Raw genomic sequence first — 24331 nt, 5'->3', positions numbered from 1 at the left:
TGTCACCATATGTTGGTGTGAAAGTCACTATAAACTGAATATATTAACATCACGCTCCTCGCTCTGAGTTACCGCTCCCACCACAGAGTCACCCTTCTTTATGCACTGTAGCTAATGTTCAGAATTAAAAATGTTTGCATTCAATTATAACCAGTTTTGCTGCGTTGACCTTTGGCAACACAAACTGCTATGGAGCCTTTGTGAAGCAAAGCCATCGAGAATAAAAGGAAACACTTCCTGGTGGTACCCATTTGTCTCTATTGTTTACCAGGATAGTCTCTGCTGTGATTAGCTTAATAATCTTCATCTCCTTCTCCCCTCCCCCAACCTTAAAATATTTCACACTGCCACTTCTGACAGTGAGAAAGAAACCTATTGTTAAGGGAGACTATTGAGAGACTCTGGGAGCTAATGACTGTTGAAAGGCTGCTGTCTCCCCTTGAGGATATGCCTCGAAAATTTCAAGTGTCTGGTCAGGATACTTTTCAGAAAACACTTTGTGCAGAGGTTAAACACAAGTAAACCGCTAACAGGCAAGACCATCTTCCTGTGTCTTTAACTTGCTCATGAAGAGGACAGCAAGCCCAAGCATGTGCCCTCCTTTCCCAACCCTCCACCCTCTCCCTCCCCTTGTCTCTGCCTCGGCCCCTGTGTGGGTGGCCATTGAAGCAACTGGTAGCAAAAGCACCACAGACACCAGAGGCAACAGCTGCTCAACTCTGTCTCTGCTTCACACAGTTTCACAAAAAGTTTCCGTTCTTGTAAAGACTGAACACTTTTTGTGGAGAGTGACCTCACTGAGACACTGAATCACTGCTAGGAAAAAATTACAGGTTATGGGCAGCTTGCTGTGTGTATTTATTCCTGTTTTAGTGCTGATATGCTACTGCAAAAACTTTAAGTAACATTGGTTGGCAAGGAATCTGCTTTCTCTGCTAAGACTGTAAGTGAAAGTATTCATCTTGGTGCTAGTACTCATGTGTTTAGTGAGTACAATTTAATTTACTGAGGGAAAGGTTGTTTTACTGCAGGGAGAAGAAGATTTGTCCACCCTTGACATATTAAAAAGTCACTTGTGTCCACTAGGACATTCAGCACACGCACGCCATCAAAAGAGTGTATAGACTGACACTGAACAGCACAGTCCCGTTATGTTTTGTTTAGCCCCTAAATCACAGGATCAATGTGAGATCTTTGAGCCAATTCAGGCTTTGTAGCTTCTACTCACACAGATGGTCAGAGCTCCTGCCCCCATTCTTTCACTGAAGAAACGCCTGCGGAGGAAAAGATGAGGAGAAAATTTGCTGATATCCTCCCTCCTCTCCTCACTCTGTTCCAGGACAAACTCTTGGACTTTTCCCAGTGGTGGGAATCCCTTTCACCTTAAAACGTGCCATCCAAACAGTCCACAAACCCAACACAAGATAATCCACGCCGGGAGAGAGTGTAAAAAAGTGCTGTCAGTACTGGCAGACTGTCCAAACCATGAGCACAGATTAGTGCTTGTCTCTTTCTCTTCCTCCCTCTTTATTCCCCTCTCTCCTCCTAGGCTGAAATCTGAGCCGAGCTCTCCTATTGGCCGAGTGGCCCGGTCATGTGACGAAGGGGTTAAAACCCCAAACTTTAAAAATGTGTGCCTGCAGGATTCATCTGCTTGTAACTGAGGGAAAAAAGGAGGAGGGAGCCTGTGAGCAGTGGGAGCTGGGAGCTTGGCCTGAACAAAATCAAAGGCAAAACTGTAGCAGGACTAAAATAACACACCGAAAACAGAATTATGAGTATTGTTGAGAAAGAAACATAAAGTCATCCTTCGGACAATGAGTCTTTTTTTTTATATTCAATATAATTTAAACAACATCAAACATTGTTCTTTGTAATTTAGGTTATTTTTGATTTAAATTAGAAACTTTCAAACTCATATAACAATCATAAGAATCTACATTTAAGCATCTGAATCATTGGAAAGTACAGCAAAAGAGTTACATAGAACAATTGTGTGAAATTGTGTCAAATGTGAAGTTTATAGTTTTGATCAGTGTACATCAAACTTATTGCATCATTTGTCAAGTTCAGCTCTCTAATTTTAGAGAAAGATTGTGGAATTTCCTCAAAATGTACGGCAAATAATAAATATAAATCATTAAAAGTTATTCTGATACTATTTCCTCTCTGCCAGGGAAAATGCTCTATAGGACTGTGTCTGTGTCTGTAATAACTTAAGAAAGTTTTACACTGAATGGAACTTTTAGCAGCAGAGATAAGTGCTTAATCATGAACCATAAATAAAAACGTATAATGACTTGCTCTGTAGCAGCAGAAAAAAAATAAGAGAAAATACATATAAATACTGTTGAAATCTTTATTCCAAGGTCTGAGTTTTAGTTGGTTTTTCCACTTTCATACATAAACTTCTTGATGTTGTCGTTGATCCAGTCACTGAAGGCAGAGACACGGGTGAATACTGAGGGTTTCTTGTCTTTGATGCAGCCCTGAGCTCCAAAGCTGACGACACCATGCACCTCCCAGGTTGTGTTCGTTCCAGGAGCCTCGCAGGCGAAAGGACCTCCAGAGTCACCCTACGGGAGAGCAAGAGAGGGAAGTGATGAAGGCCATGCTGTGCAGGTAAGCGGATAGGGTTAGGCGAACACTGGATTTTGGCAGCCACTGTAAATCTGTCAACCTTTATTTAAAAGGTGACAGGGCTTTCTTAAGGGAGGCACATGTAGGTGTTGTTCAGGCTGGACATTAAACACAGACATACAGTCCATACAAAAGACATACAAATGAACACAAAACCACCTTTGTGCATCACAGTTATTGAAGTTTCTTATTAGTTTTTAACTTTTATTTCATATTTAATTTTTGTTTTCACTTAAGTTTAGTTTCAGTTTTTTCCAGAGTGGGTTTGAACATAGTTTTTATGTTCAAAATGTATAGTTTTAGTTTAGTTTTTAGTCGTTTCAGTATTAGCGTTAGTTTCTCTTTTGTTTGTCAGGGCCAAGATGTAATAATTGTCAGAATTTGTATTACAATGCAAACACAGCAGTGGGAGTTTAATGCAGTCTGTATCCACAGACAGTGTATCAGGATGCACCTTTTATCACAGCATTTGGTTTGAGACCTTAGCGTCCATTTTATGAAGCTCTATTGAAATTAAATTAAATTAAATCTATTAAAAGGCTTCAGTGCTGTACTGAAGTGTTTCTTTAAATGTCTAAATATTTTCCCGTGTCCCTTCTTGCACCTTTGCTCATTATGGCAAATAAACAATGTTCCTGTGTTCTCTCGTCCAATTACGCCTGAAAACCAGGCAGCCATTTGCAATCAAGGCTGAATGATCGCAAACAAAACAGGATGTTATATAAAAGGCAACCCAATCATGAGGCCTGTTCACTTACATAATGTGTGAGAAAAGCTTCAAGAGGATTTCAACAACAAGTATAATCGGCAACAAAAAAATTCCAGTGTGTCCATTTAAATGTGTCTTCTCACCTGGCAGGCTGACTTGAGCTCATCTGGGGACTCATAGCCAGCACAGATCATGGAGGGCCGGAGGATGTCCCACCAGTAAGCAGGCTTACTGCAGGTCTGGAAGTCAATAATAGGAAGGGCTGCCTGATTTAGCTTCTCAGACACTACGGGGAACAGGTTACCTAAGATAGAAGTGGAAAAAAAATAAAGTTGAAGTTGTTGTAGAAAGGACGCAGATATGCACACTATTATAAACTCCCAGCTCTCCTTAACATTGATAAACAAGCCAAGGCATGCTTATCTTGGAGCATACCCAGCACATGAAAAATTCAATCAAAATAAAAAAAACAGTAGAATTACCAAACAAAAGATGAAAAGGTGAAAGAAAACTTGGAGGCACAATTTTACAAAACAGCATCACACTGGTGCAGTGTGTCTACTTTCTGGGACAGCGCAGGAAATGGAAATCATGATCACGTCTACCTTTCTCGTCTCCCCAGCCGGTGACAAAGCAAGGTGTCCCAGCAGGCTTCACAGCCCCTGGTGTGGGCAGACAGATGGGGCTGATCTCCCTCGTCATATTGACAGGCTTAGATAAATGCACCAGAGCTATGTCATTGGTGATGTCAGTGCGATCCTGCTCGTAAACGAACCCCTCGTGGCGGATGATACCATCCACCTTATAGCATTCCTCTGCTGAGGGAACGTCCATGGAGGAGTTCATGTGGTGCTTCCCCAAGCACATGCGCCAGTAGAAGGGTTTATTCAGCGGGCTGGAAAGGGGATGGAAACTGAAAATTAGAATATGGTTTACTTTTCCCTCTGGCTATTATACATGCTGCAAGTCAAAATAAAAATAAGAAAAACAAGTGTTTCAGCTTTCAAATCTGCAATAACTGATTTTTCAGCCACTTGTGGCCAGCAGAAACAAGTTGTGTACACAACACTGACAAATCATTATTTTTCAAGCTGACTTGGTGAACAGTTGTGGCATTATTTATTTGGAGCCACATCTGTAACCAGCAAATCCAGTCCAATATTCACTCTATTTGAGCTCTGTTTTTGGTCTCCACCAACTCCTGAGGGAAATATCTGTCTCTTTGGCTGCTAAAAGCTCAACTATGTTCACCAGCTAGTCACTACTTTTCTTTCCTCTGTTTGGTGCTGAGCAGGCAGTGTGCAGTGGCCTTCTAGAGATTTTTCACTGAAAACGACATAATGAGACCTGAGAGGGTGAACAAAAACAGTAAAGTTGCAGAAAAGGAAAGCTAAACAGCGAGCTGAAACTCAATACAAAGCTTCATTAAGTCGAGGGAGGCTGCAAATTCAGGTGATAATTCTCTGTAGGTTCATCTCCAGTGACTCCTTTCACATTGTCATTTGATATATTGTTATTTGCAAAATCCTTTGCAATACACTCATATATATATTTTATTTTTTTTCACATATTTTATATTATTTATATGTATATCTGTATTTTTCATGTCCCTTGTTTTTGCACTGCTTCTGTTCCTGACACTTTGTCACTTTGTCTCTGCACCTTTTCTGTTTCTTCTGTTGCTGTAACAAGTACATTTCCCCTGTGTGGGATAAATAAAGTCTCTCTTATCTTATCTTACAATAATACTCAATAAATACACTAATTACTGCTAACAGATTGTACTGTAGGATTTCCGTAGTTGTATCTTACAACATGAAACAGTGAGCAGCAGTAAGGATCCATTCTTCATGAATCAAAGAGCCTCCACAGCCGTGCATGTAAGGTATGGGGGGAAATGGTGAAGCCTGGGGAAGAGAAATCACATTTTTTCCAAGTTAAGCTCTTCTCTATAACTGTTAATCAGGCACACAAAGAGACAAGAACTGACAGTACCTGCATGGAAACCTGCCAGGGCCAGGAGTGCGGTGTGGCCTCTATCCCATTAACTACCCTTATCGTGGTTCCATTAGGAGTCACTGCTGGATTTCCGCAATCTACTGGCCAGTCTTTGAGGAGAAAATGTACAATTAAATTATCTACAAATAAGCTATGATCTGTTATCATTCAGTAACACCAGATAATACCACCACATCAGGGACAGGGCTGTTTCAAGTTTGTCCTACAGGCCTTCACTTACTGATAGTAATGTTGTCCCATGGGTTAGGGGGTGGAGGAGGTAAAGTTGGGATAACGGTAGTATCAGTGGTCCAGTAACCATGGAAACCTTTCTGCTGATTGTCTGCGTTACTAAGGAAGCGAATGATGACTGTGTTGCTAGGGACGTTAATCATGGGTGGGGGGGCAAAGCCACAAAATTGACCTACAGAACAGAAAAAGCAACGAGAGTTTGTAAAAAAACTGAGCAGGAAATAGATACAAGATCATTTGAAGTGCAATAACCAACCTAGCGATGCCATGGTTTCTCCATTGAAGATCTCCACATAGTCCAGACATTTTCCAAACGCGTGAACAGCCTGAAGTTCAAAGTGAGTGAAGGCCACGTGGACACTTTTTGCTGAAGGAATGCTGATATGCCACGTGCACACAGACTGGGCTTGGTAGTCAGCGGGCCAGTTAGGAGACATGATTTCACCCTGAGCACTGCTGAAGCTCCCTCCACAAGGAGCTGAGTGTGTGTAGACATCAGGGAACAGAGAGAGAGAGAGACAAGAGGAAAAAAAAAAAAGCAGACAATGAGGTACATTAGTTTTGCCTTGAGACAATTCCCTCAGTGTCTTGTCAGGTTTACTTCTCTCCTGTCTTACCCTCTGTAGGGTCCACTGCCCTCCAGGTGGCGGTGAAGCCCGTGTCCACCACCTTGTTATTGGAGGAGAAGCTGATGTGAAGTGTGTTTTCATTGCTCACCAGGTCTTTAGGGGGTACATGGCTGCAGTGTGTGCCTGAGGAGAAATGACCGTGAAGAACTGTTAGGCCGACTTTTCTAAGAAACCACTGTCCTGAGAGCAAACATGAAATTCTATTGTTTGTTTTTCTACTTATTCTCCTCTCATGGTACAAGGTTCATTTATTGTCATTCGACAGCAGGGCTGCACAACCAGATGCATGTTGTAGTCTGATGGATAAGGTTGACTTGCCTAGATGTGTTGGGTTTTAGTTGGTTTTTAGTAAATGTTTGCATGTATATCTGCTGAACACCGACATGCTGGCATTGTCATTGTGAGCATATTATGGTAGTATTCAGCTCAAAGCACTGCTGTGCCTCAGGAAGCTTCTAGCACCTCCAAAGACCCTTAGTTTAGTGTGACATTTTATGCACGTTTAAATTCACGTTGGTAACAGTGACTTTGTAATACTGACTTTCTTGTTTTCTAGTACATATAGCACATACAGTATATATCAGCGTGTATCTATTTTGTTATGTTTGCTTTGTTGTTTTTGATATTGTAAATTTCTAAATCACACATTGACTTGAAAAATAGAATCAATCTCTATATTTGAGTCAACTTAACCTTATTGAATTGAAGCATTATGTGTGTAGATATAGATTTTGTAAATACATTCTTATTTGAATGTTTTATATTTTGACTCTTCTTTTGTATTTTTCTAGTCCATATTTCTGTTTCAGGCCCTCGCAAGTTGATTCCCCTCATTTCAAACACTATATACATGCCAGTCAGGCTAAAATGTTGATGTTTTTAATTTGAAATAGGTAATTGCATTGCAAGTTATGAGTGTGTGACTTCACTGTCATGTGTTGTGAGCACATACTAATAGACTGTATTAACTGTGCTCAAGTGTGTGAGAGGGGGAGAGGTGGTGTTACATAAAGTAATCCCATCAAGGGTGACTCGGCAAATTTATCCTTCAGAGACAAAAAGGAAACAGATATTCACATACCTAGAGTTCCTAATCTGTCTGTGAGGCTGACTTTGTCATTCATGCACATCTGACTCTCTTCCAGGGTGAAATTGTGGAAATGGAGGTGGACCAGTTTGCCAACAGGCACCTGGATGTTCCACTGGCAGCTGGCTTTGTTGTTGTAGGCTCCAGGGAAACCCATGGAGGACACTTTGCCTTCTGTGCCATTCACGTCCTTTGCCCCTCCACAGCCAGATGCTACATAGGGAGGACAGAGGGTGAAAACCAGCAATGAATTCTGCATTTGAACCATACTTAGTGTCAGAGGGTCAGTTTAGACCAGCTGGATTCATACTGTGCTCATTGTAGATATCCCTCCGAATGACATTTTTGATCCAGGGGAGGTAGGCAGAGGAGCGGGTGAACACGGATGGCTTCTTATTCATAATACATCCAATAGGGCCAAAGCTGGTTATACCATGAACTTCCCAAGGGCCACCGGGGGCATCCTGGCACACCAGAGGACCACCTGAATCCCCCTGTCAAAGTCATGAATCAACACCAAAACACCATCAGCACGTTTGTGTAAAGTTAGATTTGTAAAATCACCTCATTGATGGTCAGAATTATATAAAACAACTGTCTTCTATTAGTCCTGCACTCCTGGAGGACTTGTTTTACCTGACAGACAGATTTGAGCTCATCAGGCAGGGTATAGCCACAGCAGATCATGGAGGTCTTGACCTGGAACCACCAGTAATCCATCCTCTTGCAGGTGTCATACGGCACAACAGGCAGGGCAACCTGGTTTAAGACCTCTGAAACTGTAGGGTTCATCAAATCACCTGTTAATCACACAAAACAATTAAGATTGTTACAACAACCTTTAACTTGACACACTGAGGAGCATAAACACAGGAAGCCCAGCAGAGGGCATGCAAAATATACAACAATGAATTTTTAACTGTCTCCTGAGGTGGTTTATCATTGTATAATTTCAGTGAGTAAAAAAAATAAGGAGTTCAAAGTAGTTAAAAAGGTGAGACTAGAGTTTAATATATATATATATGTATAAATATGCTAATGTGGGAGTACCAGTTTCGTCTCCCCAGCCAGTGGCATAGCACTTCTTGCCCCCAGGTAGGACTTCCTCTTCAGAGGGAAGGCAGGCGTACGAGATCTCATCACTGGGTATCACGTCTCCGTCCAGCCTGACCAGAGCAATGTCAAACTCCACTGTGGGCACCGTGGGATACTTGAAGCCCTCGTGGCGATAGATACCAGAAACGCTGAAGCAGTCCTCGCTTGGCTCAGTGTAGTTTAGGTTGTTTTTGCCGAGGCACATGCGCCAGCGCTGCAACTCATCAGCGTATCTGTGTTGGAAAATGAGCAGATTAATCAATAGTATTACCTCACAGTTTACAGTAAACACACAGTATACAGGCCAAGATATGTGTCACTGTTACTGCACCATACAAGCTGACAGGATATTGGATCAGTGTCTCTTTGCACTGTGGGAATTCTAGTTTTACAAAAACAAACACATTTGTACCCTACACAGCATATAATGATTTGTATGGTATCACACCTCTGTGCTGCGTAACCTTGTATACATCCTGGCTTGCAGAAGAAAAATATAGCTCACAGGCTCCTCAGTGCACCAGCATCTCTCTCTAAAGGGCACTATAGACCATTAGCCAAGGCATTGAGGCATTTCTAACAAGGCATTGCTCTTGCACTGTACTAAGCCTGGAGTAAAAGCACAGACACCAATAACTGTCCTTTGAGATTACGCAAATGGAGCTTCCAGAAAGTTTGACGAAACTTTGAGGGAACAAAAAGTGGCATTAAAAACCTGAACTACTTTGCATAGCTGTTGCTTTTAAAATGAATGACTTTAGCAGCTTCAACTCAAACATTTCTAAAACTAATTTGCACATAAAGTGTTTGTGAGGATGATCAAACAGAGCATTTACCTTATGAAGCAGTGGGCAGCTGTAAGTACCCAGTTCTTATGAATGAGGGTACCACCACAGGTGTGGAGGAATGTGGGATCTGGACGACTGTCCGGCCAGACCTGAAACACACAGCAACAAGCAGAGACTTCACTAAAGATAGTTGCTTATTGATCATTAAAAATGATATAAACAATTGACTGATGTCTGCATATCAAAGCATATATTCATGCAATGAATGAGTACGAGATATACAAACGGTATAGGAGGTTTCATTTTGTGAATAGACAGTAATTCTGCTGGTTTAACTACAGTATATCTGATTTTGCCCTTTTGAAATCACTAATATTCTCTGTTATAAACGCTGATGTACTTAGCTAGTATCTCTGTGTGAATTCTCTACACTTATTAGCGGAGTCTCTCACCTGCATGGACACTTGCCAGGGCCAGGAGTGTGCCTTGGCTCTCTCTCCATTCACAATACGTGACACAATAACAGGAGGAATGGCTGGTTTCCCACATGTATTTGGCCAGTCTAGAAAATGAGAAGAAAACCATTGTAATCTATCCCGTGTCAGTTTGTCTGTGCATGTATGAATTTGCTTGTGGTTTGTTTGTGTATAAAGAAAGCCTGAATATACAGGAGATATCTGTAGCTCACAGATAAGCCCGTGTGCTGGAGGGAAGTGGCTTTCAGTCACTGGCTCTGACACTCTGATTGACTGTTGTGTTGCTCTGATTCATATTTTTCAAATAATTTTCCAATTGCACCTGATTGACACTGCTGGCTGCAGTGAACCATGTCCCTCTGCTTTTGGCTTCCACTAATATTCTAGCCTGTTTTATTCAGTCTTTTCAGTGCATCTTCATGCAAAACTGATCCCACGCTCCTGCTGCAAACAAACAACAGGCCCTGTACTGGTACGTATAAAGATATAAATTTCTTTTGGTCATCCAAGGAGTTGACATTAAATTGTCTCAGTCGCTTTTAGCTCACATTTTCCCTCCATCTCTTACTCTCTCTTTCCTTCCTTCTCCCAACACACAGGGCACCTCTGGACAGAGCCAGGGTGGAAAAAAAACCCAGAGGCAGCGGAGTGCATCCATAAAACTCCATTTCAGCAATTGGCTTGGCAGGAGCCTGAGCCACCTGGGGCTCATCGCTGGATGAAGAATGAGGATCGGGTGACAGCCAGCTAGGAGGGAAAGTGAAGCACTAGGCCACTTCACGTAGTGTTCTCAGCACACCACATCACCTTGTTTTACTGCACCTCTGGGCGGAGCAAGGAGGAGATGGGAGGGGAGGGTGTGATGAAGGGTCGAGGTTGGGAGGAGGCATGAATCAGACGAATATAAGGCAGGCCTCTGTGCAGCTTTTAGGGAGCTGTTTGAAACTAAGTGTTGGTCATTGAGACTGGGTGGAAATACTGCTCTGTTAAACTGAAGACAGGCAGCTGGAGAGATGCCATAGGTCAAGAAACTGGAAATAAATATAAGGTTGCATCCTAAATACAAAATACAATATTTCACATTTGGAACATACAATACATGTGGTTACTGTAAAAACACACAGGCCAGTATACTGTAGCTATGTGGAATCTGGCTATCCTTGGGGCTACAACCAAATAGAATTTTGTTGACTATTTTTTGATTATTAAATCAGAAAATATTCCTAAACTCAAATGTAGCATCACTATAAGTGAGCACTTTCACATTACACATCCCGACTGATCTACTGTTAGTATGAAAAATACAGATTACTGCAGCTATAAATTCACTGTTGACACTGTAGTGTTATGCAGATGTTAGTATCAGGTAGATATTCCACCTATGGGGATGTTGTCCCAGGGGTTGGTGGGGGCAGGTGGCTCGGTGGGAGGAGGCAAACTGGGGTTTGTTGTCCAGTAGGCCCTGAAACCTTTGGACTCAGTGAACAAGTCTGTATGGAAACGAATCACCAGCCTGCGGCCCTTTGTCTGGATGGTAAGAGGCAGCTTAGTCCCACAAAATGGACCTGAAATGTATCGAAAGAATACTTTGTCTATAACATATAAAGCAACACGGATACAATAACAGTGTAGTGTAATTAAAAAATGACATGTAGGAATTCTACAAACCAACCTACCATGCTTTTGAATCAGCGAATTAGTCAGACCGTTGATGTCGTACACCATTATGTTATCATAGCATTTAAATGTCAGGATATCTTTGGCTTCTAGGTCAAAGTGAGTGAATGTCAGTGTGATTTTCTTCCCAAAAGGCACAGCGATGTTCCACATGCACTCAGTGTTTGCCTTGTAGTTCATAGGCCAGTTCTGGGACTTAATAACCCCAGTCTGCTCTGTGGAAGAAAAGCCGCAGCCCTGGATTTCTGAAACAGGAAGAGAGACCAATGGAGAAACTAAATGAGATGCGAGATCGTAATTAGATAAGTGTAAACGAGCTACAGTATCTCCCTGTGAAAAGAGAGAGTCTTTAGGAGTAAATATACAACCTCATCATGACAACATGTAAACAGAGTTTCATGTAGAAAGCTTAATCTCAATTTTTAGTCCTTTAGTTGGTGCTGATATAGAGTATCAGTATATGCAGTTTTGGTGAATATCAAAACAGTTATTGTTTCTACATTAATTTCTATGATAAAGAAAATACAATTCAGCTAATAAAATATGGCTGATATCTTCTGTATATATTTTGTTAATTTAATTTTCTATTTCTTTAACTATTTCTGTCCCCTTGAGCTGCAGTAACAGCAAACTTTCCCCACTGAGGGATCAATAAATCTTATCTTATCTTATACATATGATAGTTATAAATCAGTACCATCTACCACCATCTACAAAGTGCCACTTACATGATAATGCATGTATACTGTAAGATGTATTGAAAGTTTTATTAACAGTTCTATTCTGAATAATAAGGACTTGCATTTTGCTGATAATAATTTTGTTAAAAGCAGGACCTTTACTTGTAATTGAGCCTTTCTACATTGTATTGCTACTTTTAGTTCTTCCTCTACCACTACATGTGGTCTCTTACATCATTTTTGTTGCTGATAATCATGATAAAGGAGAAAAGATAAAGGAGCTTATCTTGTTTTTTATCCTTCACCCTGTACCCTGACCTGAATCTACAATGTCATACAATGACTTGGTGTGAAATGTTTTATGGTTAGTCCTAATGGGGTGTTGCTCTGCTTCAGCACTGAGGTGTGTTTCTTGTTTATGTCCCTATATGTGTGTGTGCGCTGTGTGTGAGCGTGCGTGGCCATGTGTTTGTGTGTCCTCAGTACCTGCGATATCCTCAGGATACACAGCCTCCCACTTGGCAAAGAATCCTCGGTCTGTGAGGCGACTGTCGGACTGGAAGGTGACAGATATTGTGTCACTGGCGCTGACCACGAGAGGGGGAAGGATGTAGCCACAGTGTGTGCCTGAGGATGAGGGAGAGGGAGGAGGGAGGTAAAACATGTGAGGTAAATGCAGAGAGTAGAGCCAGGAATAGAAGGATGGAGCCAAACATAAGGGAAGATACTGTGAGCACTATTGAGTGTACGACTGTGTGTGCTGGTGTGAGGTCATGGGTGTCAGGTGTGGTTAGCGGTTGATGGATGGGGGGTGCTGAAACACTAACAAATGAAGGTGACTTTACTGTCTGTGAGTGTGACTCCATCAGCTACTGAACACAAAATCAGGTGAAAAAATAACACTGTTCCCACCGAGAGCCCATGGATACAAAGGACAGCATGTATTGGTGAAGCTAGAAAACACTACTAGCAGACATATAATGCTATGCAATGTGTGATTGTGCCTCTGCAGATGTTGCAGACTGATTTCCTATGCCTATTTATCAATCTTTCACATTCATTTTTAGTCTTTAATCATTGATGAATAATTGTAACACATTTTTAATTTTCAGAGGATAATTTTCATTTTGTTGTAATGTCACTGTAAAGTCATTTATGAATATTTTTCAACAGTGTCCAGTGTTACATCACAGAGAACCCTTGACTTAAATACTAAACAATTTGAAATTTAAGAACTAATTTTGTTGATATTTCATCACATTTGCTCAGAATGATTTATTTTATCAGTAACATTTTGTAAAATATGATCATGTCATGATGATGCAATTCCACTAACACACGGTAACCAATGATATTTAACTTAATCTGCCTCTGCATGAAAACTTTCAAAAGCTGTAGATTCATGGGTTGATTCTCAGTGGGATCTACAGTACTAACATGACTGTTGTTTCCTATTAAAGGGGGTCAGTTTTAGCCATAGCTTAGGTAAACTCTAAAACATTTAAATCAGTAGACGCCGATAAAGGTAGTAAGCTGACTCTCTAATGTCAGTTACAGCGTATTATGTCTCTAAATTCAGCCAACATTAGCTGAAATTAGCTATTATTACCTGCTGCTCATACGAGACCAAGAAGAGTGAACTGATACAAGCTACGATGCATTTTATTTCTTATGAATATTGTGATATTTCCTCTTTTATAAGTTACATATTCCCGCTTTTGAAGCAATGATTTTTCAGACTTTTCGTTTTTCTCTCTACAAACACACACCTCCTGAAATAGCAGGATGCACCACTACCACACGCTCATCACCTATCTGTATGTGTTCTTGTACCTCAGCGCTTTAGTCCTTGAGAAGTCAGCAGCAGATAAAGCTGTATCAGTCTCACTGCAGCCACGAAGGTGAATAACAAGTAGAGGTAATTTATAGTTTGCAGGGCTCGCTGCAAAGAAGATCCTAATCAACCGTTTTACAGCGGGGACAGATATTGAGTTATACTGTGCTACCACAGCTGTTAGTCTAGCAACGTGGAACAAACATAAGCCAAAGTCCAGATATAAGTATTATATTTTAGGCTAATCAATATCAACTGCATGTTGGGCTGCTTTGTTTGTCTCATTGCTAGATCACCCAAATTCCTAATGTAAGAACAAGGGGAGTTTATAGCATCTAATCCATAGTGGCTGTTATTGACACTGTCAAAAAACAGAAGAAACAGAAAAGACACATGAGATGCATTTGTTATAAGATAAAGGTACACAAATATGCAGTATGTCAAACTTAAATTGTAAGTTAAAAATAACATGAAAATAACAATAGAAAAAAAAATCACTGTGATGAAACTGTAAATGTTATGGCTCACCTAGTGTGCTGTAAACATCTGAGATGACCAGTTTGTCCTCCTTGCATTGCCCAGTCTCTCCTGTGATAGCCATTTCAGTGATCTGCAGTTTAACTAGAAATCCTTTGGGCACAGATATCTTCCAGGCACTGTTTAGATGAGAAGGATATGGATTTGGGAAACCCTGGGACTGGATCACTCCTTTACGCCCATTGAGGATCTCTGGACCACCACCTGCCCAATGACAGTACAGGAAGCAATGTTGAAAACAGTATTTTATCATATTGACGCCTCATTATGTAAATTGTCTTTCATAAGCTATGTTTTCGGTGCGTCTGAACTCCCTTAAATAGAGTTTATTCTCTTTAGTTTAATTGATGAGGACCAACGTGCTTTGATACAAAACTGCTCCATGAACAGGTTCATTATGTAGTACCTTAATTGGCCACTGGAGAGAACCACTCTGTCTGCAAATAATACAGTGATGAATAGTTACACCTCAGGGGGGATCTCCCCACTCCTAAGCACAGGGCCACTTGCATTCATCCCTATTTGATCGGTGTCACCTGATAAGAGCTGTGTTTGTGCACAGGGAAGCATAGCAGTGATGTAAGGTGTATCAACATGCTCTGATTGTCCTGGAATCAACCCTCATGGACCATATGAGCTTTATACTTTATTGGGCATCTGAATTAACTTTCAAGAGATAAATGGTAAATGGTAAATGGTCTGTATTTGTATAGCGCCTTTCTAGTTATTTCAACTACTCAAAGCGCTTTACATGACATCCTCATTCACCCGTTCACACATCATTCATACAGGAGGAATGTAATTTTGGAGGAGACTATTCTTTCATACTCATTCACACACTGAAGCCATGCTTCAGGAGCAAGTTGGGGTTCAGTGTCTTGCCCAAGGACACTTCGACATGTTGACCCATAGGAGCTGGGGATCAAACCCCCGACCTTCTGATTGAGGGACGACCCACTCTACCACTGAGCCACAGCCACATCAGATAACTGATTACACTTTGGCAGTCTGATAAACCAGCTCTAAAGTCAGCAAAAAAGAAAGGTTGTGATGGATGATTTTCTTTCGAAGCTTTTTTTTTTTTTTTTGCAGTATCTATGCTGATGCTGTAATTTAATAGTTAAGCAATCAAATATATCTGACAGAGACATGCAGGGAACAGCTGGATGGCTCAAGAAGTCCATCGAACCAAACGGTGTTATGGAACTATGAGTGAATACGGATCCTGGCTTCCTTGTTTATTTTAACTGTACAATAGGTAGAATTAAGTAGCAGTAGTTAAGTAGATCTGGAGCCAATGCTTACCAGAAGATGTGGCAGGTGGAGAGGTTTGTGTGGTGGGTGTTGTAGTGGGAATAACAACAGGCGGACGGCTGGACTTGGTGTAAGTTGCTCTGAATCCTTTAGAAGTCAAACTGTTGTCAGATTTGAAGCGGACCACCATGGTGTTGCCGCTGGACTCCACTGGTTTTGGCATCGTCCCCCCACAGAATTTACCTTTGATAGATTATGGTCAGTGTTAAAAAGTAATAAACAATCACAGAGGCTTGAGCAATAACAGCGACATCCCTAAATTTCAGTTCAGATGATTGACAATTGATCAATGTTGCTTTATCAATGAAGTCTATGCAGACAGACTCACATTCAATTTGTTCAAAATAGACTCCAGAATCTCTGTTCATTGTACAACTTCTCAAACTTTTAATTGAGCTCATCTCTTATTCATGGACTAATGCTGAACAAAGCCCACAGTCTATTTTGAAACTCCAACATATCCCTTTTGCCTTCTAATTACACATCCAGCTTTGACATTATCTGTGCTGATGTGTGAAAATATTGTGGTTTATTTAAAAACCAATATTAATTTTATAAAAAGCAAAGTAAATCCTTTTCCTCTGGTGCTCCTTACTGTGCACTGGAAATGTGAACCATGTCGTGCTTACCTATAGAGGAGGAGCCGGCCTTGTCGCCATCGTAGACCTGAACAAAGTCCCCACAGACCTCAGGGACCAGGTCAAAGGACGTAAATGTCAGACGAACCCTCTCACCTTCAGGCACCGTGATCCTCCACTGATCCAACAAAGAAATACAGTACACACACACAGAACAATTATTTGCACCTGTTTGTACCAGATAATTTTCCCTTTAATGCGCAGTTGATTTTAAAGAACACGAGTGCAAATGGCTACACCATCTTTGTTTATACCAGATGATTCTTAAAATCAGTAAATTTAAATCTAGCCTCATTATCGTAACATGAGCTGCATTTTGGCACACTTATATAAACACATAACTAATTTTACCACTGATTCTTCTCTTGTTTAGACAGGTGGTGACCTGTCGAGCTAAAGCACAGCAAGATGAAATCATGTTGACAGCCAAGTGACACCATATTACTACACCTCGAAACTCTGCATGCAAACCCTGACATTAAAATGGCCTCTGATTTGATTAGCTGCATTAATCACCAATCAAGACCACAAATGCTGTCACCATGACTGTGTTGAACTCCAACGCTAATGGATTTCCTTTGAAATGCTAATCTAAAATCTTTGGGTTTGTTTAGAACCACTTGCTACTCAACACTAACAAAATAATAATAATATAATGATGTTCTGGACATCTTCCAAATATTGAGTTGCAGTTGAATTGTACAGCTCAAATCACGAGGAATAAAAAAGAAAAAAAAAAACTCATCTCTCTCTCTAAACTGATCCAGCAGCTTAAACCTGCATCCATGTCATCAATGAGCCTCATGAAAAGCACAATTCATATGTTAATCAAAATGTAGCCATTCAAATACACTTAAAACATGTGTTCACTCTTAAAAATTTCATCCAAAAAGGAGCTAGATCAGGCAAACACATGCTACACATGACGTGCCTCACTCTCCAGACCATCTACCAAACATCCATTCATTGTCTATACCGCTTATCTTTAAGAGTCGCTGGGGGGCTGGAGCCAATCTCAGCTGGACTGGTCGCCAGTCAGTCACAGGGCCAACACTTTAAGACAGACAACCATTCACTCTCACACCTACAGGCAATTTAGAGTCACCGCTTAATCTAACCTGCGTGTCTTTGGATGGTGGGAGGAAGCTGGAGTACCCAAAGAAGAAAACCCATGCAGGCACAGAAAGAATGGATTAGAACCTGGAACCTTCTTGCTAACAGTAACATCTTGCAACAGTGCTAACCACTGCACCACTGTGCTGCCCCACTAAAGACACAACGCATCGTCTATTTAATTAGCAAAATTTCCCACATCTCCCTCTGCCTCGTCAGTGCCCTCACTGCCCCTGCATCAGCATTATGCCTGCTCTCTCAGCCCCAGTGTCCACCCTGTAGGTGGGGCAAGATATTCAATCATCACTCCCCAATATGTCTTGTAAACATATCAGCGAAGAGTGATGAGGGACTCCAGGGAGTCCAGAGACTCTATGAAACAATAGTTGCTATTGTTACTACTGTTTGTGTTTGAACTGAAATAGAATAAAATATATGAGCTTAAGAGGTACTGGCAGGTTTATTGGAGAAGGCCATGCTATCTGATTCAGCTATTTCTAGTCTTAATGCTAATAGGCTAATTACCTGTAGCTATGCTTAACTTGATGCTCAATTTGCTGAACTCTTTTTTATGGGGACAGCAGAAATACCTGTAAACACAACTCTGTATCACCTTATAGCACTAAACTTGTTATGGCTAAACAGTTACCTTATACATCAAGCTGTGACAGAGCAGCATCATCATTCCCAGACATTTTTTGGTGACCTATTTTTACATATTTTTAGCTCTTCTTTTGAACTCCACCTACTCCTGAGGGGAATATTAGGCTCTACACTAAATGCTCCATGTTACCCAGCTAGTTGCTGACTGTGTCTGTCTGCCCATGGACAACAAGTTGAAGTTAGAAAACAGAAAAATAAAAAAGGTCTTAAGTTATGAAATCGCTGAAAACAGCCTACTGAGTCTGGAAATGATGCTCATGTGAATGTTAGAGTGAAAATAGTAAAGCTGAAGGATAAAGCAGAGGGGAACTGCTGAGTCAAGTGATCAACCCCTTTTACATACATGTCATGACATAAAAGCATCACTTGTTGCAACTTATAATGAAATATTAGTAACATATCAGTTCAACAGGTTAAATATTCAGGGTAAATTGTAATCTGAGGAAAATGTGTATTTGCAGTCTGTTGCAGAGTCTACACTGTGCAGAATGACGTACTACAACCAACATCCTCAGAGAAAGGTCAGCAGTGCTTCCTCTGATGTAAAGTGAGAAATTGTTACCACGTAGCTGTCACGTCTGAGCTTTTATTGTCTTTTTGTTCACGTGTGACAGTACCTGGTATAGTGCTCCATTTAGATAGTTCTTCTCAGGGAAGCTGGGGGTCATCAGATCCCCCTGGTCACCTTGGAGAAAGCCACCGGCTCCGGCTATTTCTGGCAACGGGGATGGACGGCACTTCAGCTCCACATACACCTCAAGGATACCCACAGTATGACACTCCACCCCCACCTACAAACCCCATTTCCATTTTCTGTCTTCCACCCCTCTGCATCCAGCACCCATTCCTACAGTATTTACTTTCTAGGTCAATCACAATGTAAGACAGACATCCAACATTATGCCAGAGTGAAGGCAATTTCCTTGTTGAAATGGATTTCCACTCATCCTCTTACCTGATGTGAGCTTTGGAGCCACAGCTTTGTAATGAGCCTTGAATCCCTGGTCTGTCGTTCTGTCATTTGTGTCAAAGTACACCGTTAGTCGGCTTGTAAGCGACACCACTGGCGTCGGTTTGGTGTAGCCACAGTATTTACCTGCAAATACCACACAAATGATGTGAAAAGAGACAATTCTGCACAGCCTCCTTCTTTGCAATGACAAAACGGGTCGATTGTCAAAACAGAATATCACACAAGGACCCCACAGAGGCATAAAAATGAACACAAAATAACAAAAACTTTCTTTCAGTCTTATTACTGCAGGAGGTGTTTTACATATATTTCATATGAAAGTATTTACTGTTGTTTACTTGGCATTAATTTATTAGTGTGAAAGAATATTGCATTTATTAATAATGTCAAGTGTATTGATGCCAAGAAGCAGAGCTTTGAATATGAGTCTTTTCCATTTTTACTCGAATTACAAAATACATCCCCCCATATCTCCCCGTCTGACTCGCCCATGGTAAATTTGCCTCCAAGAAAACTGAAAAAAAGCCAAACATCAGGGGTACGTGTTCAAAATCAAAGATGTCTATGAACCAAGTATGCTGCTTTAATCTCTGCAGTCTGTCTGGAGAACTAGTGGAGTGTGTGTTACTGTAAGTAGAGCAGTGTGCAGTGGACCAGCAGGACTGTGTGGCTCACTTGCCCATGGATGGGTGGACTGATTCAGCCTGTCTGTCTGTCTGTCTGTCTGTCTGTCTGTCTGTGACAAAAATCAACACCTTTTTTATTTCATTTTTCCCCTGAGATTTTTTACCAATGATTCCCAGAGAGTCTCGCAGTGTAATGAAGTCTGCTGTGCAGAGCTGGGTGTTCTCCAAAGCAAACTCCTCAAACCACAGATGGATCACCTGCAACAGAAACGCGCAGAGGTGTTTCATCTTTCTTTTTTCAATCTGAGAAGCTGATAAGAGAGACAGGCTGCTGACAGGGAAGGGAAGGAAGAAAGATTCGGTGCGAGTATATGAGTGCATGCATTTGCACATCGGTGAGAGTATGGGCAATCCTGTCTGTGCGTGCCTCTCTAGGTATGTTTATGTGTGTTCGAGATAGTACAAGGAAGACAGAGGTATAAAGAGAGCAAGAGGAAAGCAGCCGCTGCATCGGGCGGGCAGCAAGGCAGCCATGCTAACGGTGAAATAAGACTCAGGGATTTTGTTTCCTCCTCTGGCTGTGGGGAAGAAAGCTGAGGAGAATGAAGGAGATGAGGCAGCCATCTGTCCACGACGCTGCTGCTGCATTCATCCCAGCTGTCCTCCACTGCTTGGCCTCACATAAGACAGTTTCTCCAACAGTAACTTGACAAACTCTACTGATTAGGCACCAGGCACTAACACTATAAAAGGCTCTGTCTGAAATAAAGACACCAGTGAGTTGTTTTGATCAGCAGCGTCCTGTAAAAAAAAAACTAGATGAGCGTGTTGAAACTGGGAGAAACTGAGAGGAAATTATTTTGGGCCATTACCGGATAATGTTTTGTCAGTCTCTGATTCTTTTGTGTGTTATAAATAAAACTCATAAAAATCTATTGATTAACACTCTGTAATGTTGTACTGTAAGACAAAGACTCGCAGTGAAGCTGCTTTCTGTAGCTCTGAACCCAATCTGTGAAATTCTGTGCCTCTGAATCTGAGAACAGCAACATCAACTGATACTTTTACATGTAAACACCCAATAAAAGCTCAACTGTTCATTCTTGCTTTTACTTATAATGTAATATTAATTCTTCTCTTCCATTTTTGATTATGTATACTATTATGTATACTACTACTGCTCAGTCAAAGATTAGGTTATAATTATTAAAAGATTTAGTATCGCAACGACATTGTCTGACTCAAGATGAACGATGCAGCAGAACCACAGATAATGCCTTTTTTTATTCCACTCCCGCATTTATTACCCACAAAGCAACTCAAAAATCACAAATCATTAAATCACGTATTAAATTGCCATCTGATAATTATTATAATAATAAGTAAATTCTATTGGCTCTGCCATTTCTGCAGTTCTCTTATCTTGAACACCAGAAACATGTCTCCATTTAAAGGCGCCAAGATATTTGGGTGTGTCATACTAATGGCTGCTAATGTACCCTGAAGTCTCTGGGACTATAACTCAACAGAGTTCACAGGTGGAGGTTTGGAAGAGCAGCGATCGGTTACATGTCACCTTGTCAGGGTCCACAGTGATGTGCCAGACGCAGCTCTTGCCATTGTCGTAGCTGCTGGGATAGTTCCAGCTGGTGAAGGTGCCTGACTCTCCAGATAGGTCCTGAGGACCACCACACCCTGAGTCCAGCCCTGGAAATGTGTGAGAAAGGATTACTGTGTTATGTAGTTGTTAAGTAGAGACACATAAACTCTATTATACAGTAAAACCAGCCTCTAGCCTGCATGGACAAACTAATGCTGCTGCCTCTAGAGAAACGAAGCCTTGTCCATTACCCTCTCCCAAGCTTATCAACTATTTGTAGGTTACAACAGTGTCAGGAGAATCAACCTTGCTGCTGTATTACACGGTAACACCAGCTCACACTTGTCACATAGGTGCGCAGAAGACTCTGATGACTTGTAACGTTAAAAGCAAATTGGTTGAGCTGATATTAATTTCTCCACTTTAGTCCTCATACTCTACCCATGCAAACTCTAACAATTCACCTGCTTCAATTTCCAAAGAAAACAAGGCAGCTTTCACAAAGCAATTTCACACTGAAGAAGACCAGAATAAATAGTCTGAAATAAATGGGTTTCTTAAATCAAAATGAAACTGGAAATAGATGGAGGGGAAGTGGAGGAGGACCAGGTACTACTTGGTGTATTGTATTACTGTAAACACTTTGATGTGATAGCACATACATTATTACGATGAAATTACTGGAACTGTGCAGGGCCACAGGTATTGTGTAGTACAGTAGTACTGATGCAGGTCTGTTTGTTGTTAGTTCGGCTCTGTATTATAATTTCCTTGGAATAGGAAAGAGAATGGAAGGATAAGAAAATAAGTAACTGAGACAATGCCAATAATGTATTCATTTATCCAAGATATTTGCATAATATTGTTTTCACAACAGCTGGGAACAATCCTAACATATGTCTTTTACACATCACATCAAATTATCAATAATTCTCCTCTGATAAGTTGAATTTCCCCAATTGATTTCCAGCCAAATATCCTGTTTCAAATTTCTAATTAAAGGACATCTCTGAGTCTACAGCCATGCTGCTGGTAATTTGAGTTACTGACCTGATGGTGGTGCTTGAGAAAAAGTCATGTAATCACTGCTGCATTCACTAGGATTAATCCTCTGGGGAATATGAATGTCTATACAAAAGTTAATAGTGATCCATCCTATAATTGTTGAGATATTTTAGTCTGGGCCAAGCATCTCTAAAGCCAACGTTTTAAAATCTTGTCAGCATTTGTGACATTTTTTTTTTTGTGTGTTGATTTTTGCAGGTCTGCATTAGTTTGATAAGGATGACTTCGCTTCAGCGCGAGTTTTTATTTAGCTATCATTGATTTTACATGATATGCACCTCCAAGAATTTAGTCTACGTTGACTCAGTGTTTAAATCACTGGCAGGTAGACAGAGACCTGTTATATGATTTATTAGAATATACAGTATATGTGTATGTATATAGTTTTTATTCATACAATTTCAAAGATTTATAAAAAGAAGAAAGATAGAAAATAACCCTAGAGAAGATTGTGTGCCTTTTGTATAATTTCCTACACTGTCTGAAGTTCAACCTCCAAGTCTCAATGCAGATTAGTAATGATAAGTCCAAGATTAGGAGGAGGGCGACTTGCCGGGAGCTATACGCTTGTATTGCACCTTTCCATTGACTACATAAGCAACTTAATTATTTGCATTCTGTCTTATATCTGATGTTAGACGGTTATACTTTTCTATTTATTGGATATTTATGCACACATATCTTTACTACAGTTTATTGCTTTTGTTACTTGCTCTCTATATAAATATTATATATCTTTATTTTATTCTGATATATACCTTTTCTTTATACACATCTTCCTGTAATGGAGCTCCCATTCAAACAATTTCACATGAATGACAATAAACCTCTTGACTCTTGAATCTTGAGACCGTCATTTGCCACCCGGTGAAGTTATGATAAAATGTCTTCTGCAGCCAAAATACTCGACAGCTAAAAGCAGTGAAATTTGTCATCGATCAAAAGAGACTGCAGGTCCAATTTGACAACTTGCTTTCAGTGTAACTCAGTCACGCAGTGGCCTCAGGAACCTCTCTTTAAAATTTCCACTGACATCCCTCACTGTGGCTGTCTTGTCTTGTTGCATTTCCCCACAGCCACTGAACAGCATGTCCAGATACACAGACACGACTGAAATCTCTGATAATAAAAACTTTATTCCTTCTTGTGAAATGTTCAACATTACAGTGTTTCCATACAAATCTTTTGGCTATATTACTGTGATGTTGAGGATTATTGTTCGGCTGAGTTTAAAGTTAAAGTTTTGTACCTCAGATACATAGCATACACACTCACCTTCTGTATGAGTAGAAGAGTCAGCTTTCTCAGTGAAGTAGACGACCACAAGGCCAATGCAGACACCGGTCATGGTCACGAAGAGAAATATCAGACATTTCTCCAGGGTGCTCAAACCCTTGGACCTGCGATCACACCGCTCCGCATCCATTTCTTAATGACAGTGGACATCCACCAAACTGAGCCACTTCCAACAATTCATCAGCTTATTACCAACACAGGGAGAGCCAGACTCATGTCTGGACTTTAAAAGCACAGGTGAACCTTGAGCTCCTTCGCATGTCGTACTGGATGAGCCATAAATCCCATAGTATCATAATGACAACACTGTAAGACATTTCATGTTATTTCAACTTGCAAATGAAAGTTCACCTGCTGCCTTGAAAACACAAATTAACTCAACTTGAAGACAACCTTTGTTTCAACTCGTGAATTAAAGTCCATCTAGTTGATATGACTACAATGTTCTAGTTGTCTCAACATTGTTTTTTAAGTTGTCTAAGTTGATTTAACTTTGGACTCAGAGTTAAAACAACAACTAACCTTACATTATCAGTGCAAGAAAACCTCATTTACCTAGTCAAACAAACTCACATTTTGATATTGTTATAACTCACACTTTCAAGTTCAGCATTTATATAACTTGCATTTCAAGTTAAGAG

The 24331-nt window shown here is 40.7% G+C and overlaps 2 protein-coding genes across 2 annotated transcripts in view; both read right to left on the bottom strand.

The window, feature by feature from the left end:
• Positions 1–1426, bottom strand: part of fam13a (family with sequence similarity 13 member A) — a 54728-nt gene extending 53302 nt beyond the window's left edge. The window contains exon 1 of the mRNA XM_070856538.1: positions 1229–1426. Coding sequence (XP_070712639.1) covers positions 1229–1255 — 27 coding nt within the window. The 5' untranslated portion in view covers positions 1256–1426. The remainder of the gene's footprint in view (positions 1–1228) is intronic.
• Positions 1427–2372: 946 nt separating this feature from the next.
• On the bottom strand, positions 2373–23782 carry LOC139198606 (ovochymase-2). Its single transcript, XM_070827503.1, has 25 exons — positions 23670–23782; positions 21306–21436; positions 19894–19987; positions 19086–19226; positions 18748–18845; positions 16346–16472; positions 15708–15899; positions 14394–14606; positions 12518–12658; positions 11351–11596; positions 11054–11239; positions 9651–9760; positions 9247–9347; positions 8366–8643; positions 7952–8115; positions 7626–7809; positions 7310–7528; positions 6217–6351; positions 5856–6077; positions 5589–5771; positions 5345–5457; positions 5162–5256; positions 3955–4244; positions 3493–3653; positions 2373–2576 (listed from the first exon to the last, which is right to left on the bottom strand). Exons 1-25 carry the CDS (start codon positions 23740–23742, stop codon positions 2379–2381), a joined length of 4095 nt encoding a protein of 1364 aa, XP_070683604.1. The 5' UTR covers positions 23743–23782; the 3' UTR covers positions 2373–2378.
• Between the last annotated feature and the right edge of the window lie 549 nt (positions 23783–24331).

The sequence above is a fragment of the Pempheris klunzingeri genome, chromosome 3 (assembly GCF_042242105.1).
Source record: "Pempheris klunzingeri isolate RE-2024b chromosome 3, fPemKlu1.hap1, whole genome shotgun sequence".
Classification (NCBI taxonomy): Eukaryota; Metazoa; Chordata; class Actinopteri; order Acropomatiformes; family Pempheridae; genus Pempheris; species Pempheris klunzingeri.
This window is presented reverse-complemented; position numbering and strand designations above follow the sequence as displayed.

Bases quoted from the DNA above. Each gene is read 5' to 3' on its own strand.
- LOC139198606 (XM_070827503.1), bottom strand. From the start codon at position 23,742: ATGACCGGTGTCTGCATTGGCCTTGTGGTCGTCTACTTCACTGAGAAA. The intron at 5,458-5,588 runs GTAAGTGAAGGC...TTCTCCTCAAAG, and splicing joins ATGGGACAACATTACTATCA to ACTGGCCAGTAGATTGCGGA. The intron at 4,245-5,161 runs GTAAGATACAAC...TCCCCTTTCCAG, and splicing joins GCTGCTCACTGTTTCATGTT to CCCGCTGAATAAACCCTTCT.